The sequence below is a fragment of the Lottia gigantea genome (assembly GCF_000327385.1).
Source record: "Lottia gigantea unplaced genomic scaffold LOTGIsca_34, whole genome shotgun sequence".
Lineage (NCBI taxonomy): Eukaryota > Metazoa > Mollusca > Gastropoda > Lottiidae > Lottia > Lottia gigantea.
Window position 1 is genome coordinate 2,149,846 of NW_008709146.1, and position 20,710 is coordinate 2,170,555.

The following is a 20,710-nucleotide window of genomic DNA, read 5'->3' on the forward strand; positions in this document are numbered from 1 at the left end:
AATACAAAATCACTGTCAATGATACAATCACAGAAATGACTAAGCGAACCAAGTAACAAAGCAGTTTAAGTTTGAGAGTCTCATAACAGAGTAAGATGTATTTAAAAAAAAACGAAAAAATCCTTATATATGGTCAGCCGTCAGCTCATGTAATAATTTTAGTTTTGAACGATAAGGATCTTTCGTTATTGTAATCTTATTTTTCAAGGGAGGCAATTTATGCTCAATTTTCTGATTTTCTTTTTTATAACCACATGAAAATTAAGCTCTTTTGTAATTGTACACACTTTATACCTCTTCCCAACACAATTTTTCATTTCATGGTGATAGTAATAGATTTTAGATTAATCGTGGCTGGCAGTTATCGAGTCATGAAATGGTCATGATAGGTGAGAATGGAATACAACTGGCTGATATTTAAAATCACGTTTTGTGGGGCTGTGTTATATATTCTGATTAAATTTCAATATTTGAATAAGGATAATAACTAAAACAGTTTATAGGATAAGAAAAATTGTTCAACGATTTCAGATAATCTTTAAAGGTAAAAAAGACAATATACAATACACAAGAGATTAGAGCTATGACTCAAGATACGTATTAATCGATTCCTTATTTGATGTTTAGCAAAAATAGGTGGATGGAATTAATGTCGTTTAAGAACGTTATAAATTGAATATTTTACAAGAAAACAATATTGACTAATATTTCCCCGTTTTTGACGTTTCAGATCATAAGAAACTTTGGACGCCTCCACAAAACACTGTCTCCTCTACTATCTTATGGGAAGGTGACATGTCCCTTCCGGCTACGTCCCTGGGAAAATGAGGGTCTTCTTTTTATAGCAATTAATTCCATCTCGCAGTAATCATCCAGTACCATCTTAATAAGACCTAGATAATTTGATTATCCAGTTAATATCTATATGTGCTTCGAGGATATTAATTTTATTAGTTGAGATATTTAAGGAAGATTGTGAAGAAACTTATCATTTATACTCATTATAAGCCAAATAATCTTATTATAGTAGACTGGATAACAACGACTGGCTGAAAGGTCCTATACCCTAACTGTAAAAAAACCGGTACCAAGTCAATGTTTTTCATTTATTTCTCCACCCCTTCCAAGTTTGCACGCTTTTGCCAGCAATGCTACAAGCTGTCTAGATGCCAACAAAGAAAAAGTAATTTCCAGCCACCTAAAAAGGTCATTCATAGCAGAATTGAAATCATCATTATAACTAGGATAATGATGACCGACTGACCCCTATTTCAAGTTGGGCCAAGCAATCATCGGGATCTGTTTGAAAACGGCATTAATTGTCACGGGATGTCAGGAATCTGACACCTTTCCGATCGGCCTATCAACAGCTTTGGCAAACATCTTGATATGTTTTCAATCTTATGATAGATGACCACAAAACTGGTAATGTGTCGAGTGGTATCGACGATCGACGATCAACGATCAACCGTCATGCATCCGAGTAATGTTGTCCGGAATGGATGCTGTTTAAGTCTTGACGCGGGCCATCATCAAGGCTCTCTCTGCAATGTTTGAATTCCACTCCACGTACAGTAGGAAATGAAGGGGCATCATTCCATAAATATATACAGTTTATTATTAATGCAATGTCTTTGGGAAGGGCAAGAGAAGATGAAGCAAATGAGCTGGAATTCTGACGTGTTACTCTTGCGAAAGCTTTACCCAGCTGTCTACGAATCTGTTAAAGTGTACAATCTATAACAAATAGGGATTTGGTATTTGGCACACCCGAAAATCAATGCTTTGGCATTTTCACATCAAGTCTATGAACTCTTTGAAGAAGTGGAACTAAGGAGGAATACCGCCTCACAATGTTTTTGGAAGACTGCCATGATAATTAGACAGGTTATATTATCAAGGCCTTCAATTAATAACTAAACATGTCAGGTTTTCTTCTTCTCCTTCTTGCTTAGACATTATTTATGGGGTCTTTACATTACAATTGTCAATTAATTTCAGTATAATTTTTATGCTTGTTATTACGACACTAATACCAAGTATACAAGAGTATTTTAATAAGTTGTCTCTTATACAACCATCCGATGGCAGTGATGCACTGACGTAGGATTCCAATATTCCTCAGGGTTGGGCAAAGAATTCCTCCAATTTCTCCTTTGGTAGTCTCTTGTGAATCCTTGTCTCTTATATATGTATAAACGCATAAAGACAGCACACTATAAGCTCTTATTATAAGATTATTGCAACATAAATCATGGACAATTGCCGAATTAACATTTCAACTGTTCCTGTCGTTGTTATTTTTATTCCCTGAGGATAAATCGATAAGCAATACAGACAAAATACTGTATCTGAACTGAACTGTCTTTAAGACGGGATTATCAACATAGAGCCATACTAAGTAGCTCCAGAGGCGACACGGATTAAAACTTTTCCTTAGTTAATGTTCTTGATATGAATCACCAGTCATGTTAGTTTATTAAAGAGGAGTTTCATAAATGAAAGTTGAGAAAACAGGTTATATTAGCTTCTTCTTAGTTTCAGATAAGTGTTCATGATGTGGATGTGCTCACTAATTCCACAATCACATAAGTTCCAAAGTTCACTTTTACTACTGTCAGCTTTTTCCTCACATTTTGTTTCCGATTTTTTCAAATGTTAACGCCAGATGATAAATCCTACTTAAGAAAAAAACGCGAAGAAAACACATGGTAACAATAATTGTACATACAATGACCAAGATAGGGGATATGTAAAAAGCAAGTCTTTTGTGAAACCCTTTCTACTTATATGTTGTTTAGAATCGTCTTGAGGAAGCACTATGGCTGTAGTTAAGTTCAAAACAAAAGGCATGCTGTGTCATTTGCAGCAAAACGTGTTCTTTATTAATATCGGTATTCGCATGAATACGAGTATTTGTGATTTCTCCAAATTGCCATTTGACTTATAACAGTTCTAAGTATTTGAATAATATAACAATATATAATACTTGAAAGGGATATCCAAGAGATTAAGAAATGCCAATGACTAAATTAAACTCTATATCAGAGCAGAAATATTCCAATTTCCATTAGGAATAAATAGATTGTAGACAGGATATAGATATTTCTTATCAGAAGTCTGCGATTCTCAGGAATATTAATTGATAGTATTGAAGTGATACAAGTAAGATGTCAAGTGATTCCGAATAGGTTAAGTTACATGATTTCATATTGGATTAGTCAACTTGACAGACTTAGAAAGCGTAATCTTTCTTTATATAGAGACGAAGGAAATGGGATTGTTATCATTTAAAAATAGAACATTTTTATGTTTTGTTTTTGAATCATATAAAAAAGTTCGTTAGATTTGACTAAACAAGGCTTAAGCAAATCATAGAGTCACGCATAGTCATACATAATAATACTTAAAAAGTACAATGTAGACATCCCTTTTTAACACAAAACACGTATAAGTAAGGCGGCATAGTAAGTGCATTACACAATCTTGTCTTGGTTTTGTGTTAACCGGATATTTCCGTCATGTTTGTGTCCAATTCCAGTAAGAATCCAATCCTTCAACTGTGTGGTTCTTGTCCAATAAGAACCTTCGGAATTATGAATTAATAGTAAGATTTTCACTCACATGGATCTGAGAGTTACATATATTTTTTTCACGTTGGTGCATATTCATAAATAAATAAGAATTTACCTTTACCTAAATAGACTTGTTTTAATTATGAATTTATGAATGGTAAGGCTTTTACCGATTTGGATAATAGCATTATTTTCAATTGTTATTTAGTGCATATTCATAATTAAAATTTACGTTTACCTAAATAGACTCGTCTCAATATTATGAATTTTTGAATTTGTGGTAAGGATTTTACTTATTTGAATCAGCAAGTTTCATGTTGGTATTTTACATTGGGCTTATTTTTCACTTTGGTTCATGTCATAATTAAATAAATAAGCATTGTGTGGCTTCATTTCACAGACAAATGCCTCAATCTTTATCAAGATTGGGAAATGTCGAAACAGGAAGCCAGGTTTCATTTTTAAATTTTGTTTACGTCTATGTGAATTTTTAAAAAAGACATCTGTCAATAAATCCAAAAATAGAAGGTGGAGATGCCATGGAGTAAAAAAGCAAACAACCTGACTTGATCTGGAGGATTAGATAGATCATTCGCTAGTACCAATTTCTTTTGAAAATTAAAAGTAAAGTAAGCTCTATACTCGAGATTACAGATATAGATGTAATTTGACATGAAATCACCTACTCATACGGCAACTGAGTAATAGTATATTTAAATTTATGTCGTACAATTTACCCAGTCTGAGACAGCTAATGAATCAAGGCTATCATTTGTAATAGTCAGTGCCTATAATTTAAAGTAATACTTATCTTCATTTACTAGTAAAGCCACAGGTCAAAATAGATGGTCATTAATTCGACAAATGAAGTCGACTAATTTATGTGAGGAATTGGTATGAATCTTCTAAATGCCATTTTTATGGGTTTTTTTTTTGTCAAAAATTGATTTTTTGTTATAGAAACTAAGTCCAAGTTAAACAAGAGTCGTGGATTAGAAATTTGCATTGGTGTGCATATTCCAAATCGCATTTTCTATGTTTTTTTGATGAAACTTTATTTATATACATTACATATTATTTTATGTCCAACTCGAACTAATGGTTTTAATAGTTTTAAATCTAACCAATGGCACAGCGTCGTGGATTAAGATGTTTTTGCTGACAAAAACACGCTATTGTGTGTTAAAAGTTACTAATGAAGATAGAAAGACGTCTGAGAAAAGTGTCTTGGTTTGTAAATGGTGAAAAGTTAGAGGTTATTTTTGACACATCTGTGTTAATGTGTACATTGTTCACTGGAAGTAGATTACAATTGTTCAAATTAAATACAAAATTTCATGCATGACTTTTACTTCGGGGTATATCTTCTTGGTTCCTACTTTGGGGGAGAATATTTATCGGCCTCTCTATGCATCGGCATATATGATCGCAATAATGTTCTGTCTATGTACAAATCTGTGATATGTGTTTATGTCCTTTGGTATGTCTTATAAGACAACTTTTCAACTTTTGGGGTCATCAACATTTGGGGTCACCTAAGTTATTTTAATGGTTTTTAAAATCATTTTCTCAGAATTTGCATGTCTTTCTCCTATTTAAATTGCAATCTAGAAAACCCTGATTTTCCATTAAAACGAAGATCTGAGACAAATTCAATCATGTTTTAATTCAAACTAGAGCATGTAATATCTAAATGCATTAAACCAGTCTTGTTCGTTCGTTCTCAAATCATTCCGACAGCTACAAAATTCAGAAAGCCTTCATCTTAGTTTAAGACAGTTGTGGGATTACAGAAGTCTCTTAACAGTATTTTTTCAAACAATTGTTTAATTCTTTGTGAAATATAAATCCATTTAGTTAAATGTCTTTCAGGATTTTTTGAAGCTTATTTTCTAACCGAACTAAGTAAAAAACTTCTTAGGATTCTTGTCTTGTGCTTATATATAATCGTATTATGTATGTAATGTGTTCAGTCTTGAAAACTAAATTAGCAATTTGGAATAAAAACGAATTTAATGCTCTATTAAATGTTAATGGTTTTGCCGGAAGTGATATAAATTAACATAAACACCTTTTACTTAAACGAAGTTGAAAAAGGCCTTTCGTCATACTTCACAAATACTGTACTGAAATTTCAACGTTTAAGCAATTGTATAATTGTATGTTTAAAGGAATACCACCTCTTAGAATGGACATTTAACTTTAAAAGTCCCAAACATGGTCAACAAGTGTATATATTTATCAGTTGGACTTACCAGGTGACATGACTAAAGAATATAATCTCTTTATGATACGATATCTATTCAACTAAATAATTATTGCAACACGCGTCTAAGCATGTTTCAAAATTACTTCGTTTAATGAATTATTACTTAGTTTTATGGATTTATTGGATTATAAAGGGATTCTTATGTATAGTTATGACACAAGGCAAATCCACTGATTATCAAGTTTATAAATTTTAATTTTTTGTTCATTTTAAGAGTTAGTATACCTTTTAATACTTGTATATTGAAAATTTTAAGAGTACTTCGCACAATTTTGTACTGAATATCGAACTTTAATGATTGTGAAACTTAGAAAATATTGCTTTATAAGGAAATGGTACACCACTAGAAAATCCCGTTACGTTTATCAGTTTCTTAAGATTTCAATTAAAAATATCAAGAGTAATAGACCCATTCAACTACTATTTTGAATAATAGAATAAAGACAAAAATACATTATAGACGATCAAGATAATAAAAGAATAAAATCACAGTACTAAGAATACTTATTAGTTGGTATCAATCGATAAAGGTATTAAGGTATTGGTTATGACCAAACATAACGGTAAATATTTCAGAAAACTAACTTTAAAACATCACTAAACTTGATCGTCCAGAGCAGCATTATGGTGCATTTATGGAGGTTTTTGATTTAAAACTGCAAAAAGCGAACAAAAACCAATGGATTGTTACAGTGTATCTAGAAATAAGAACGACTTGAGACATATTTTAGGCGCACCAGACTAAAATTCTTACATACAAGGGGCAGATTGAAACTTAACACTCCAAGTACAAGACAGGAAGAAGAAAATAAATGAAAATCGTGCAGACGACTATCATGGTTTGAAATCTTGTAAGCTATTGGGATTGAACCGAAAAAAATGAACATATTTCGTGTCCTTTTCGATTAAGTTGCAGCATAACTTCATTGGTTAACTAACTGCGTCTGACGGACATAAGACATTATTATAGAGATAGATGTTAACAACATGACATAACTTCTACAGAAAAGCCAAAGAAGCAAATCCTTAGAGAAATGACCAGAATAATTAGGCCAGTCTGTAGTTTCAGTACGGCCATTAATTAATCGTGGTGATTTTCCAGCTCAATCCCATGCTATGTTCCATGAATAATATACTACGTAAGAGAGTTATTCAGTATGCCACCTTGGTGTGTTTTTATATGTTTAAAGCTAAAGAGATTGGTGAAAAATCGACAAGCAATTAAGAAGGAATGAGTTGGAGAATAATTGATTGTTTAAATGTCTGATTGGAAGACAGATTAACTTATATAGAAGTTATTTATTGCTACATACAAGCTTTAAATGTCCTGAAAACTAATACACACTTCTATTGTAGGCTGAAAATTATCAATAAATGTCAAATAAGGCGTTAAATAAAGACAAATATACCTTCGACATACTCATTCTGGTGAAATGAATTTTAAATTAACACGAAAGTAGGTAAATGTCTATGTGTACAATTGGTGAATACTTGACAATGCATTGCACAATCACAAAGCGGACTTCATTGATTTTTGTAGCAACGTGTGTTCCTCTGTTATGTGACGTGATACCACTTCAAATTTGTCTGTGCGTTGAAAGTTAAACTGAAAAGTCCAAACCTCAAAAAGGTATGCTTAAAAACTTCTCACAGTCGTCACTGTACATCAGTTGTGGGTCCTGTGCACAAAGCATGACCAACATTTTATCTTTGTGCTTTAATGTATCTTATTCCATGAGTACAAGAAAAGAATTGAGAAATGCCAGATTACCTCAATGAAATAGCCATTACATTTACTAGCATGGAGGTTTATTTGAGAATAAGTTATTTTTGATTATAACATTATTTTTGGTCCAAGAAAAAGCGTAAAGGGAAAACACACAAGAAGGACGCAACAGTAAAAAAAACCACACATTTAAATTCAACAATTTTAAAATTCAAAGTGCAAGTATATTAGAAGACTAGGTCATTACAGCTAGAATGTCTAATGAGATACATGAATTGTGTTTTTGTGGTTTAATTACTACAACACCTCTTCACAATCTAAAACCAACCACTAATGTGACAATAATAATTACTAGATGTAATTCCTTTGATTAACCTTCACCAAGGTGACGTAAATTTGGGTTAAGGAATGGTGTACAAACATAATTCAATTGATTAAAATTACCAGCCTTATTTCATTAGGAATTCCATCAGCGTTGTCTACAAGACAGCATGTCATTTACCACCGTACCAAATGAATATAAATGCTGTATCTTATACAAAATTAGGCAGGAAAATGAATACAAATGGTTTGTGGAATATGAGATGAGATGAAAATTGGAATTATGATCATCACACTAGCAAGCTTTCAGCAAAACTTCCGGTTGCTTTTACGGTAATTATATAATTTGTCTGGTGGACAGATGGAGTATTCCAGTTTTGGTAATTCGATTGGGTTTGAATTTGAAATTGTTGATGTAGCTTACAGTGGTTCAACTTGGTAAGATATGATACCGTCGGTGGCCATTGCTTACTTACATATTGTGTCAAATATCTAGTCTTCGACCACTGAAGGTTTAAATCGCATTATCCTTATTATATAAAACAGCTCTTAAGAAGTGTGATTTGACAGTGATACCTGGTGTTTCTGTTTAATGTGCGTCTCATTGCATATGAAAAAAAAGGTTCCTTTTTAGTCAAAAATGCAACTCATTTTCACTAGTAGAGTATATGTATTTAATGGTAAAATAACAATTTTGAATAATTGTGAAATATCAGAAAAAACCTTAATTTAGTGAAATGGCGGCAGATGTTGTTTTGTATCGTAACCTTGTCTTCTAAAATGTATATATGTTTCGCTTTCCTATTTGTTATCCAAGCGACACACCAAAATAAGCAAATACATCAATATAACTCAATCTCGGTATACTTCCTGATCGAGAATTGAAAGAATCGTCCAGGAAATAAAATTTAATTTGAGAGTTTAAAAGAGTGTCATTGAGACCTCATTCTCTTCTCAAGATGTAGGTTAATAGACTCAAAATCATACATCCTGTAATATTGCTATGCTTGTAAGTTTTTGACCGATAAATTGAAGTATTGTTTCTTATTCGAAATATAAATGAACTAAAATCTCACTTTGACAAACCGAGAGGCAGGAAAATGTTGGTCAGCAAGATTTCTTCAATTCAAAATCTGCATTCGCATAAATCGAAGTATCAATAGAATTTATTTTAACCTAAATTGACTAAAGAAAACTGCCAACCTGTTAGATGGTCACGATGGTTTGTAAGTAGTCCACATTGTTCGTTATAATTTGTGAAATCGTATTGTGGAAAATAGTAAAATAGGACTCCAGGCACATATGTATATATTCTAAGATAAAGCTTTTGAACATTGAAAATTCTGTTGACTATTATTCTATTTATTTAGAACTTTGATGTTGAAATGGACAGACTGTGAGTTGTTATTTATAGGGAATGAAATGAAAATAAAGACATTCCGTGTGTGGTTATGTCTGAACTTTGAAATTCTTATTTACTTTTATAGATATAATGTATCTTTTAATTTCGACTTTATAGAACTCCAAACCATTTATACTTGTCTCACAAACAGAATGTTTATTTCACCATAAATATTATGAAGCTATAATTATAGACTACATTTTAATGACGGATGTTGCGCCTGAACGGTTATGCTTACTTTTCTAGACAACTGATACCATTTTTCATTATGAAATATTTACTCACTTATGATATATTCACTTGATATACTTCTCATAGGAAAAGTTCATTAGCTGCGACCATTGCATTGCACATTATGATGTTTCGGGCACCCTTACATCATTTTCGACACGACTACAATTTTAACAGGAATCGGCCCAAAAAATAGTTTTTTTTCACACTCACAACTGTCACTTGCACGAATTTAGTTGGCAACTATGTGTGTTCGTCTCCGATACAACCCCAGCTATAATGACCCAATGTAATCTCAAATATTGGAAATGCTATAGGCTGATGAGTTTTATTCAATCTTAGCATAAAAAGATGGTATATGCATAATACCTTAATCATAAATGAAAGTCGGGTTTGATCTTTCCCCTAATATTCGAATATTAAGGGTCATTCACAAAGCTATACGCTATGTACGCAGGCATATGATAAAAAAACTATCTTCTTCATTAAAATTATAATTATACAGATCATGGAGATTTTAGGAAATTGTCAGAATTATCAATTCGTTCGTTTTCTTATCTTGTGACACACAAAATGAAATGTATTTTGTAATTGTCCTCTCTATAACTTCTGTGATAAAGTAAATAAATTTGCATGTATTTAGTCCATTACATCGTGCGATAGAGACTTTGAATATTATTTATCTGCATGTAATAGCCTATTCATTTTGAAAATGGGCCAACCTTTGAGTTTTACTAACCATCGTCATAGGGCATACGTAAAATGGTATCAAAATTTGCTGAAACAGTGTTTCAGTCTTTTTCTAATACGTCAAAAACATTTTCCCGTTCAGAAATTGTCGCATTCTAACTAGATCAAAGCTCACCAGATGAAAAGGCCAATGTGAAAATTGATATGGTTTATGAAATTATGAGTTATATGTTCAGCCTGACAGGTTAATAAACTAAAAAATTCGATTCAAAGAACTGACACTTTTCTGATTGTCCATATTTTCATGTAAGAATTTTCATTCATTTCATTTTAACTTATCTTTTTAAACACCGTGTTTAGAAGTGATAACGAAATCATAACACAATAGAATTTTCTGAAAGAACTCCTATTCACCTCCTTTATTGAATAATATATATACATGATACGTCTATTGAGAAAAGGATTTGTTATCTGTCCATTCCTCAAGCTATTTCCAGATATATTTCGCATGAATCGATGGGGTTACAATGAGCATCAATTCACCTCTACGAGATTCGTGTCTTTTGATTACACATGGTAACCCTTGAGATAAACATATGGTAACACTTTGAGATAACACATGGTAACACTTTGAGATAACACATGGTAACACTTTGAGATAAACGGATGATAACATTTAAGATAAACGCATGGTAACCCTTTGAGATAACACATGGTAACCCTTTGAGATAACACATGGTAACCCTTTGAGATAAACGGATGATAACCCTTAGAGATAAACACATGGTAACCCTTGGGATAAACACATGGCAATCCTTTTGACTGATAAGTTACATAAACGCAATTATCTTTAGAGAGGTGCCCATCATTCTAGTATTTTTCATTCAATGTGTATTTCCTCTCTTTTTCAGTAAAATAGAAGACCAATTTAATCTGAAGGAAATAGATGTAGAAGATTTGAAGAAGTATCGAAACTTAAAAACATTGTAAGTCTAATTGAATCTTGGCTATAATCGTAATGATGACCACAATTTCAATGAGTTTGAAGCAAAAAATGAAAATTGATGGATCCTGTGGCAAATTGAACAAAATTAACTGTTAAAATAATTGTTTTATAATTACATATTTATGATAGCGATACAATTGTTAAAACACGTTTTACTGGACACGTGTTTTCGGTTTGGTTTTGTTTTTACATTTACTAAAACTTTCTTATTTAAATATGTGGAATTTTCAAGGCTTCACCAACAATGATGGAAATGATGTATAAGTATGTACATTTATTGGTCTTATTATAACAGAAGGGGATCTAATAAATGCTACTATTATCAGGGCTCTACAATTACTAGTCGAAAATTGGTCGACTTTTTCCTCAAATTGCCTTCATTTTACCTTCAGGATAATAATCAATAATGGAATTGAATCTATCTCTCGAAAGCTCCTTGATCTACCTCTCAACCGCTTGTAAGTATCATCATAAATATTTCAGCTTTTTTTTTATTTCTCAAGCGTGCAGGCGTTGATTTTATTAAACAGGGGATCTTATTATTTATTATCTTTATCTATTACGTGTAACGTCAGGTTTTTGTTATTTGTGCAATTCATAATAAGAACACAAGGGAATACAGAATTTATTTAACATAAGTTTTTTTTTTATGTACTTTTCTATTTTTCTCAATATACACATGGGTTACTTCAAATAAAAACGAAGAAAAAAGATGCAACATTGCCGAACTATTACGACCATCTAGTTGCTTTCTCTAAATTAAATGTTTTAATATTTTATTAATTTTTGGTATTCTTCGCTGACTATTGCTATTGCACTAACAACAGCCATTATCAGTCAAGGTGAAGCATGAATACGCCCTTTTTTCGAATCCGGGGCAAACTCTTTTTAAATGATATGAAATTTTGTTTTACCTTTTACAGCCTAATGCTTATATGAGTGGGTCTCGGTTTACCTTGGCGCTAGCATCACTGTCGACAGCCACAGCAGAGTTTCGCCCCAACCGGGAGGTTCGCTTGAAGTCGACTATCCGACAGACAAGAATCACATGAATTGCATTTACTTATACATCTTTAGACTACGAAAAAATCATTGTTTACTAGAACTAGTGAGAGTCAAAACTTAATAACATACTTGTGGCTCTATTCTACCTCATATGACTGCTATTAAATACACTTCACTGCATTTATTTCTAAAAGCTATTATTATTGTTTGACAATAATGGATGGAGCGTCGGAAGATTGTTATTTAATGTTTAAATATCATTAAACCTTCGAACCTTTGGATAATATTTAACAATATAATAGTCTCTTGAAAACGAGAAGTCATGGAATTGTATTTTTGTTTTATCTGGACATCCATCAAATTGATATAAACTAAGAAATGTGTATAGACAGTTTCTTCTTGGATATAGGGCTAATCACTTGTTGATAGAAGTAGATGCCGTTTGATCACTGAAAACTGCCCAATTTCTCTCCAAAGCACATTTCTCTGTAGCTATAATTAAGCATTCGTGTGAACGTGGCAAAGACAACGGACTACTAAATCAGTTCTCAAGCAATTTTTGACATTTTATTTCCTCATTTATGATTGATATACTTCTTCATATATGAAAAAGTTCATTAGCTGCAGCCAATGTGTTGTCAGTATGTTGTTTTGGATATCGGGTTTCTTTATGTGATTCGGATACCATTGTTTTGATTTTAGTTCTTTTACTTTCATTTTCACTATTTCAGGAAGTTAAGAGGTAACAAATTGCAATGTAACTGTGGTGTAAAATGGTTACGACTCATGATAGATAGATCATCCAGTATTTTACAGACTACTAATATCAAATGTATAGAAACGTCAACTGGTCAGACAGTATCATTAACATCTGTCAAATTCGATGACTGCTGTAAGTAAATTCCTAATTGTTTGAAAATAATAGTTTGCATGATTAACACAAGACGGTTCCAATCGAGTAATCGACAGAACTTTGTTGAGCGAGCCACTGACTGTTTGTGCCATCCCAGTTCGTACTACACACTGAAACGCATTCAAGTTTTAGCTTGTAAAAACTTTAGTAGGACCAATTCTTGACGAATTTGGATGAATGCTTGATTATCACCCAAATGTAAAACCATTGAAAACATCTCAAAATATTTGATCTGGGTTATTGCTCGTGTTCTTCAAAACGTGTCAAATATCAGCTGCAGATGAAGTATATATTATTCTGAAGACATCAACTAGTACAGTAAAGCGTGAATTGTTTGATTTTTATCGCAGATATTCCGGAAGTCGAGATAGAGAAGGACAAATATACAGTGAATGAAGGTGATGATTTGACAGTTGAGTGTAAAGTATATGGTGCACCACTACCAGCTGCTAGCTGGAACACCACGGAACTTCAGTCCATGTCGTCATTTAATAATACAGCTAATGGTGCTCTGTTAAAAATATTAGATATTTCTGTTGAAGATCATGGGGATCCAATTCCTTGTAGCGGTGAAAATATTGTGGCCGAAGTTTCCAAAAGCTTCGTGTTACTTGTCAATCGTAAGTTTATTACCAAGTGATCATTTTCTTACAATCTTGAGAACATTGCAAAAGGTAAAAAAATCTCGTATTATCATCATATTATATCTTAGCATCTGAGTTAGCTTTAAAAAGGCTCTCGGACAATTATCGAAAATAACTATTTGAACCTAGTTTTAATATAGTGTTTTAATAGTTAGACGAATCTATTTCCTAATATCAACGATATAACTCGAGTTAGTCTCGTTCCAGATGCTCCAGTAATAAAGAGGTTAGAACATATTTCTGACTGTTTTGATCACAGGTGTTTACTATTTGAGGCACATGGATGGCCTGAACCCCAGATTCAATGGTTACATAATGGTAATCCGGTAAAGACAAGACAGCAGATAAGGAGCGATATTAGTAAAGAAGATTATGGAGTTATTAAAGGAATGCTTAAATTCAAGATGTTTAATCCAACACAATTTGGCCTGTACACATTAGTGGTATCAAATAAATACGGATCCACTAAACAAGACGTGAATTATGGATCGAAAAATGCTGGTACAGACGTGCGCTCTCCTCAACTACCAGAGCCAAAATTTGGCCTTGATGGAAGAAATCCCCCACCAAATTCTAAAAAAGTGTGCAGTAAGTTTCCATTTCGGTTTCTATATCCCCGAAATACAGCAATCAAAACGTTTGACATTCAAATCTGAACACTGAAATGTGTGGAATCATACAGGACACCTTTGAAAATAACGTAGATTACTGGAGAATTGAATCAATTTCATTCGTCGACATCGTTTGATGATAATTAACTAACTAACAGACTTAACTTCTTCAAGGAATGAAAGATCAATACCAGTGTTATTTTTCCATGAATACCAAAGCCCAAAATAGTCGTTTCAAGTACTGAAAATCCTTTTTATTTTTCCAGGAATACCAAAACCAAAAATAGTCGTATCAAGTACTGAGGTCAAAGAAAATGGTAATTTAACATTGAACTGTACCAGTTCTAAATCATCAACTGTGTCTTGGGAAACTTCAGGACTAGCCTCTCATTCTACAACAACTTCAATTGCACACAATGCCAGTTTGGTGTTGTCTTCTATACAGTTACAAGATCATGGATTTAGACTTCAATGTGATAGTAAAAGTCCCATATCAAAATGTAGCGAGAGTTTTATTCTACTTGTACAGCGTAAGTTTACACCATCTTTTTGCCATCATTTGACCAAATATTCTTTTTCGAAAATATATATACCAAATCTTTTTGTTTGAAATATCAGTGCAATATAAGATCTGCCTCGAACATACATCAATATAATATCAAAATAACCATGTGTACGATCTTAATGGAATCAGATTCTGATGTATACTGTCTAGCTTGCGACATCCGTCATATTAACTATTGTAGTGCTTCCATGAAAAAGCTACATGTTATCCGTTATTCAGACTACTAAAAGTGTTCACTAAATTGTAGAAAATTTCCCAGTGAAACAAAATTAGCATGTCCCAGTTGAACAAGGTACCTCCAATACAGTAGTCTTAAGTCTTATTTTATCTCACTTCTTAATGTCTATAGTGTAATGTTTAATCATTTTAAAACTATGATCATGATAGTTGAAATAATACCCTTTTATTTTTCAGATAAACCAATAATAAGGAATTTCGGAGTGAATAAAAACTGCAACGATATTTGTCTGGAATGGGACGTTAGTGGCTGGCCTAAACCTGATATAACTTATTATAAATTGCTGAACAATAAGATTTTAAACATAACCCCAGAAGCTGATTCGGTGCTGATTGAGAATGTAAATCAAGAATGGAGTGGATATTTAACTTTTGATCGGAATATGATAACTAGTGGGGTGTTTATTATAGTAGCTAGTAATAAACATGGAAGCGTTAGTGAGTATATATAATTATCATTATCATTATATCTAAGAATGCCATAAAAACTGTATTGTTGAAGGCATAGCGTTGAAGTGAAGCAATAATCAGAGGAATGGATGTGGAGCATGTTTTCTTTATGGGAAAACTCTTATTGATCATAGGATAAGCCCTACATGGCCCGCTTCATACTATCGTAGAACATAATTAGTGAATTTCATTATGTGTGAAACTTGTTTCATTACATCAATGTAGATAAAGCATGAAAATAGATATGGTAATAGTTGATAACTTGAATTGAATCAATAATGCAATTAACTGGCAATCTACAAAAATAACAGATCGCATGTTCTTCTAGTTAAATAATTAGTTTTTTAAGTTCAATTAATATTTAAGAAGCCAAAGTCCATTGTTAAATTGCTTGGCTTTTGAAATCGATTGTTAATGTATGGAAGCACTTAAGTGACAAATTGAAATTGTACTTTTGAAAAATAGTTGTTTGTGATCATCACATGGTCAAATGATCACAGCGAAATCTTATTCAGTCAAAATACTAATCATTGCGCCAGAAGGATTATGGAAGGTATAGCTCCACCATTTTGTTGTTATGTTGGTATGTTGCCAGCTCCGAATTAGTATTTCGTATTTTTCTACATGTACTATGGAAATGATACTATATGTCTTAAAAAGAAACAGCCAACTTTTACAAGGATAACAACTTCGCGAGGATCGTGTCTACCAATTGGTCATTGATCAAACCCATTTCCAGCTGGGTCGACTGAAATAATGCTGATAGATGACTTATTCAAGATCAAGGTCATGTTAAGATACCAAACGCTGTAGCCGACTATGCTACACTAGACTCATCTCCGTTTCTCAGTTTCAAATGTATTATTTTATATTTACAGACAAATCTACTATATATAATAAAGATGATTTATCTGGTCTAACATTTGATCCTAAAGCCCATATTCGACAGACGGGTCGGACTGGTAAGACAGGGCATACGCAGGTACAGGAACCTGATGATGATATTAACATAGTAAGTTTCACGTATTAACCAGATTATGCACAATTGACCAAATACTTGATTGAATCATATATCCGGCAGTGCGAAAGGGAAACACAGTATAATATAGAGTATGTTGATCTTGTGGTGGTTTGGTTGAAGAATTTAACGGAGTCTTCAATAAACTGATCCAGATACGTTGCCAGATTTGATCGTTCGGAGGGGCAAGTAATATATCCGGAGGAGCAATTGTGTATGTCCTGTCCCTACCACTGTAACTGGCCTAATGAACATGAAGCAATTCGGCTACTAATGATAAATTATGTTGTAGGTATGGCCTATAGCAATCGGAATATCAGTTGTGATAATAACAATGGTAATAGCAGTTGTAATATTCATTAAACGCAGTAAACGCAACAGTTCAGCATCCTCTACGAGAGGCCACACCTTTAAACGTAATGGTATAGTACCACGAGAAGCAGTACCATTAAATTCAATCATGGTAGAGAATCCCAACTATACCAAAAAGTCTTCCAGAAATCGTACTGACTCAGCAGGTAAGGCTCAATGTATGAGGAACTTTTTACTTCAGGGGGATGTTTAAGTTGTAGCATAACCGATTCAGTCAATTGAAATGTGATACCGGTAATCCATCTGGAAATCAATTTGTGTTAAACTTTGATATTTCGCAATGTTTTGTCTGCAATAGATAATTGAAATAGTGTCCTTCTTTAATTGTTACCACTGTGTGTCTCCGTAATCATCAAATATTCAATTATTGAGTCGTGTTTTAATTAGAAGTGTCGAGGGTCGATATAAAACTTCGACTTTTACTAAGGCCACACTTTTCTTATAAGCGCTAAGATATTTCCTTGACACCCACTGAATTATCAAGTACAGTGCACAAGTAAAACAAGAAGAAATGCGATGATAAAGTGTTTGCTGTGTTGGTCATGCTAAATGTTTTATCATGTATGATTTTTGCCTCTTAATTTTAGTGGTGCTTGAATTCATTCATGCACTCTTGAAATTAGTTCCTCGTGGAAGTACGGCAACTTGAATTGAAGTTAAATTTAATTTTCCTTTCTTTTCAGCAATAAGAAATATAGACCTTAAAAACATTACCTTTATAAGAAGCTTAGGTGAAGGAGCGTTCGGTCGAGTGTACCTAGCAACATGCTATGGTTTATTAGCAGAAGATGATGTGACAATGGTGGCCATCAAAATGTTAAAAAATGCCAGCATTGAGTCAATAAAAAAGGATTTTGAAAGAGAAGCTGAATTGTTGACCAATCTACAACATCATCACATTGTCAAATTTTATGGTGTCAGTGTTGATGGTGATGAAATGCTGATGATATTTGAGTATATGATGAATGGTGATCTCAATAATTATATTCGGTAAGTGTTCTGTGCACAGGACTTTGAGCTGTGTGCCAACTTCTGCCACCTAGTATTGTTGCTTGTTCCAACAGCAGCAAGTCATATACCAACAAAGGAAAAATCTGATCATGCCAATCGCTTGTAATAATACATTGTTTAAACATTTCAGCTTGTAAATGTATACCAATACCATTCGCCACCAAACTTGTTGAGTCTCCTAAGACTGGCACCGGAAGGGTTATGATATCCTTCTTCACCAAAAACATCCACACAATGACATTTTCTTTTGTAACATAACATGGCGACATCTAAATTAGATTCTTGTCTCAACTTGTATTTCACAATTTTTGCCAAATTGGTAATCCTTGGAGAACAAGTAAAGAAAAACATTCCATCTTTAGTAACGGACGTCTCATTGTTTGTGAAATATAGGTTCTCAATACAGAAACTAATTACCTTTGCAGTCCATATGATTTTTTTCTGACAACGACACATTTTATATTTTAGGTGCCACGGGCCAGATGCTTCTATTATTTCGTCTAACAGGTCCAATGACTCATCTGGTGAGGAAATACTGATGCCAGCGCAACTCTTACATATATCAAATCAAATAGCTATGGGGATGGAATATCTTGCTTCACAACATTTTGTACACAGAGATTTAGCAACTAGAAATTGTTTAGTTGGTGAGAAGTTGTTAGTGAAGATCGGAGATTTTGGAATGTCGAGAGATATTTATAGTACAGATTATTATCGGGTAAGCCCGACTCCACATTAAATATTGAATATCCTAAAACAATAATTCTGGCCTTACCCAATTTTCCAATATACGTATACCCATGAGATAAGTGAGACATAAGGTTACTATAAAAATAGAATATCAAATGCATCACATGGCAATGGCAACTAGAAAACTTGACCAGTATGCATTCATATCTTCTATCGGTAAAGATGGGATTTTATCTTTTTAAGGTCGGTGGAACCGCCATGTTGCCTATCAGATGGATGCCTCCAGAAAGCATGTTGTATCGAACATTTACCATAGAATCCGATGTATGGAGTTTTGGTGTTGTATTATGGGAAATATTCACATATGGTAAACAACCATGGTATGAACTATCAAACATGGAGGTATACATTCTTCATTAAGATAGTTTTATATATGAAATTAGCTCAATTCAGTATTCCCCTTAAATAAAAGATGTGAGTTAATTCTACATCAAAAATACAATCTTCAGGTCAATCCGGAGGCATGTTTACACCAAAATTCTGCAAAATGTCCTTCGAGGCCTTATGAGACCCTTATGAACATTCCCTTAAAGTATCATAAAAAACTGGTATAAATAATCAGTCTCGAATTCATTTTCTGGTTGTCAATGCTAGTCTCTACTCGCAAGTTTTCCCCATATAACATTGAAAGAGAGTTTAGACATGAAACGACCCATCAATAATGAATTTCGACAACGAGATATTGCAATGTCTGGTATGAAATTTCAACCGATTGGTATCATAAGAAGATTAGAATATTTTGTTGACAAGAATAAATTACTAATCTTTCCATGTATTCATCTGCTTAACAATCATATTTACTTTATTGATGTCCCACTTTTTAAGCCGATTACGGGCCTATTTCTGTCTTCTGTCTCATTATGTAAGCGGTTAGAACCTAAATGACACAATATATTTGTTCATGTCTTCTGTATAGACATTACGTATCACGATAATCATTATACTTATGTTCGGATTACGATTTGACTTAAATCCATCCCTCATTGTATAGTCAGTTCGTTGAAACTGCTCTAAAAGAACATTTTCAGTTCCAATTTTAATCTGTAGCTAAAAATTTGGAAACACGACATCGTGTCCTGTCACATAATTCAAAGAAAATGTACATCATGGAAGATATATAGATGGGTGGAGACGTAATAACAATAAGAAAGAATGCTACAAACGAACACTAGATATAATACCAGACAATCCAACCATGTGATAAATGATTTTTAAGGAGATGATTTATATTTAAATTTCAGGTTATTCAATATATAAAGAACGGCCATATTTTAGAAAGACCACGTGATTGTCCAGAGGAAGTGTATAAAGTGATGTTATGTTGTTGGAAAACTCAGCCACACGATCGAATGCCAATGAAAGAGATACACAGACATTTAGACAGTTTATGCCTCTCACAACCAAATTATATTGATGTCATTGCTTAAAACCCTCAGTCGGAATGGCAAATCAAATGGTTTGAGATATGTGTGCTAGACGGATTAAGTTTTCAAAGCCTTTTCTTTTTATGTAACGCATAGGAAAATAGCGCTCGAGAAGTAGTTGAAGTAAGGTAACCTGTTTTCAAGGAGACTAAAAATTTGTGATAAAAATGATATACTGAAAGAAGATAGAATAAAGTTGAAATTAGTCTAAGAACTGACGAAACACGGTGAATAAATTTGAAGTAGTACTTAGGCTCTGTGTATCATTTTATTGCCCTAATGCATAGTATACGTTTTAGAGGCATTTGAATATTTAGCGATAACTCTACCAATATTCAAATTTTGCTATTTTTGCTTTCGCTTGTTGATATTTCACATTCGGGTATAAACATCGAACTTCAGCATCAGGGTAGTATAGTCGTCTAAATATTTGCTTAAAATATCAATTTTCAGAATATCAATCCGACTTCTGGTTCCCTTGCAATCGAAT

The 20,710-nt window shown here is 33.1% G+C and overlaps 1 protein-coding gene across 1 annotated transcript; it reads left to right on the forward strand.

Moving 5' to 3' along the window:
- Nucleotides 1–12,960: 12,960 nt before the first annotated feature.
- LOTGIDRAFT_120502 (hypothetical protein) lies at nucleotides 12,961–20,223 on the forward strand (the record flags this gene model as incomplete). Its single annotated transcript, XM_009058520.1, has 9 exons — nucleotides 12,961–13,117; nucleotides 13,489–13,758; nucleotides 13,990–14,258; nucleotides 16,496–16,657; nucleotides 16,956–17,181; nucleotides 17,719–18,025; nucleotides 18,515–18,764; nucleotides 18,980–19,138; nucleotides 20,038–20,223. Coding segments are annotated over 9 exons (1,986 nt in total), but the record flags the coding sequence as incomplete, so codon positions are not given.
- Between the last annotated feature and the right edge of the window lie 487 nt (nucleotides 20,224–20,710).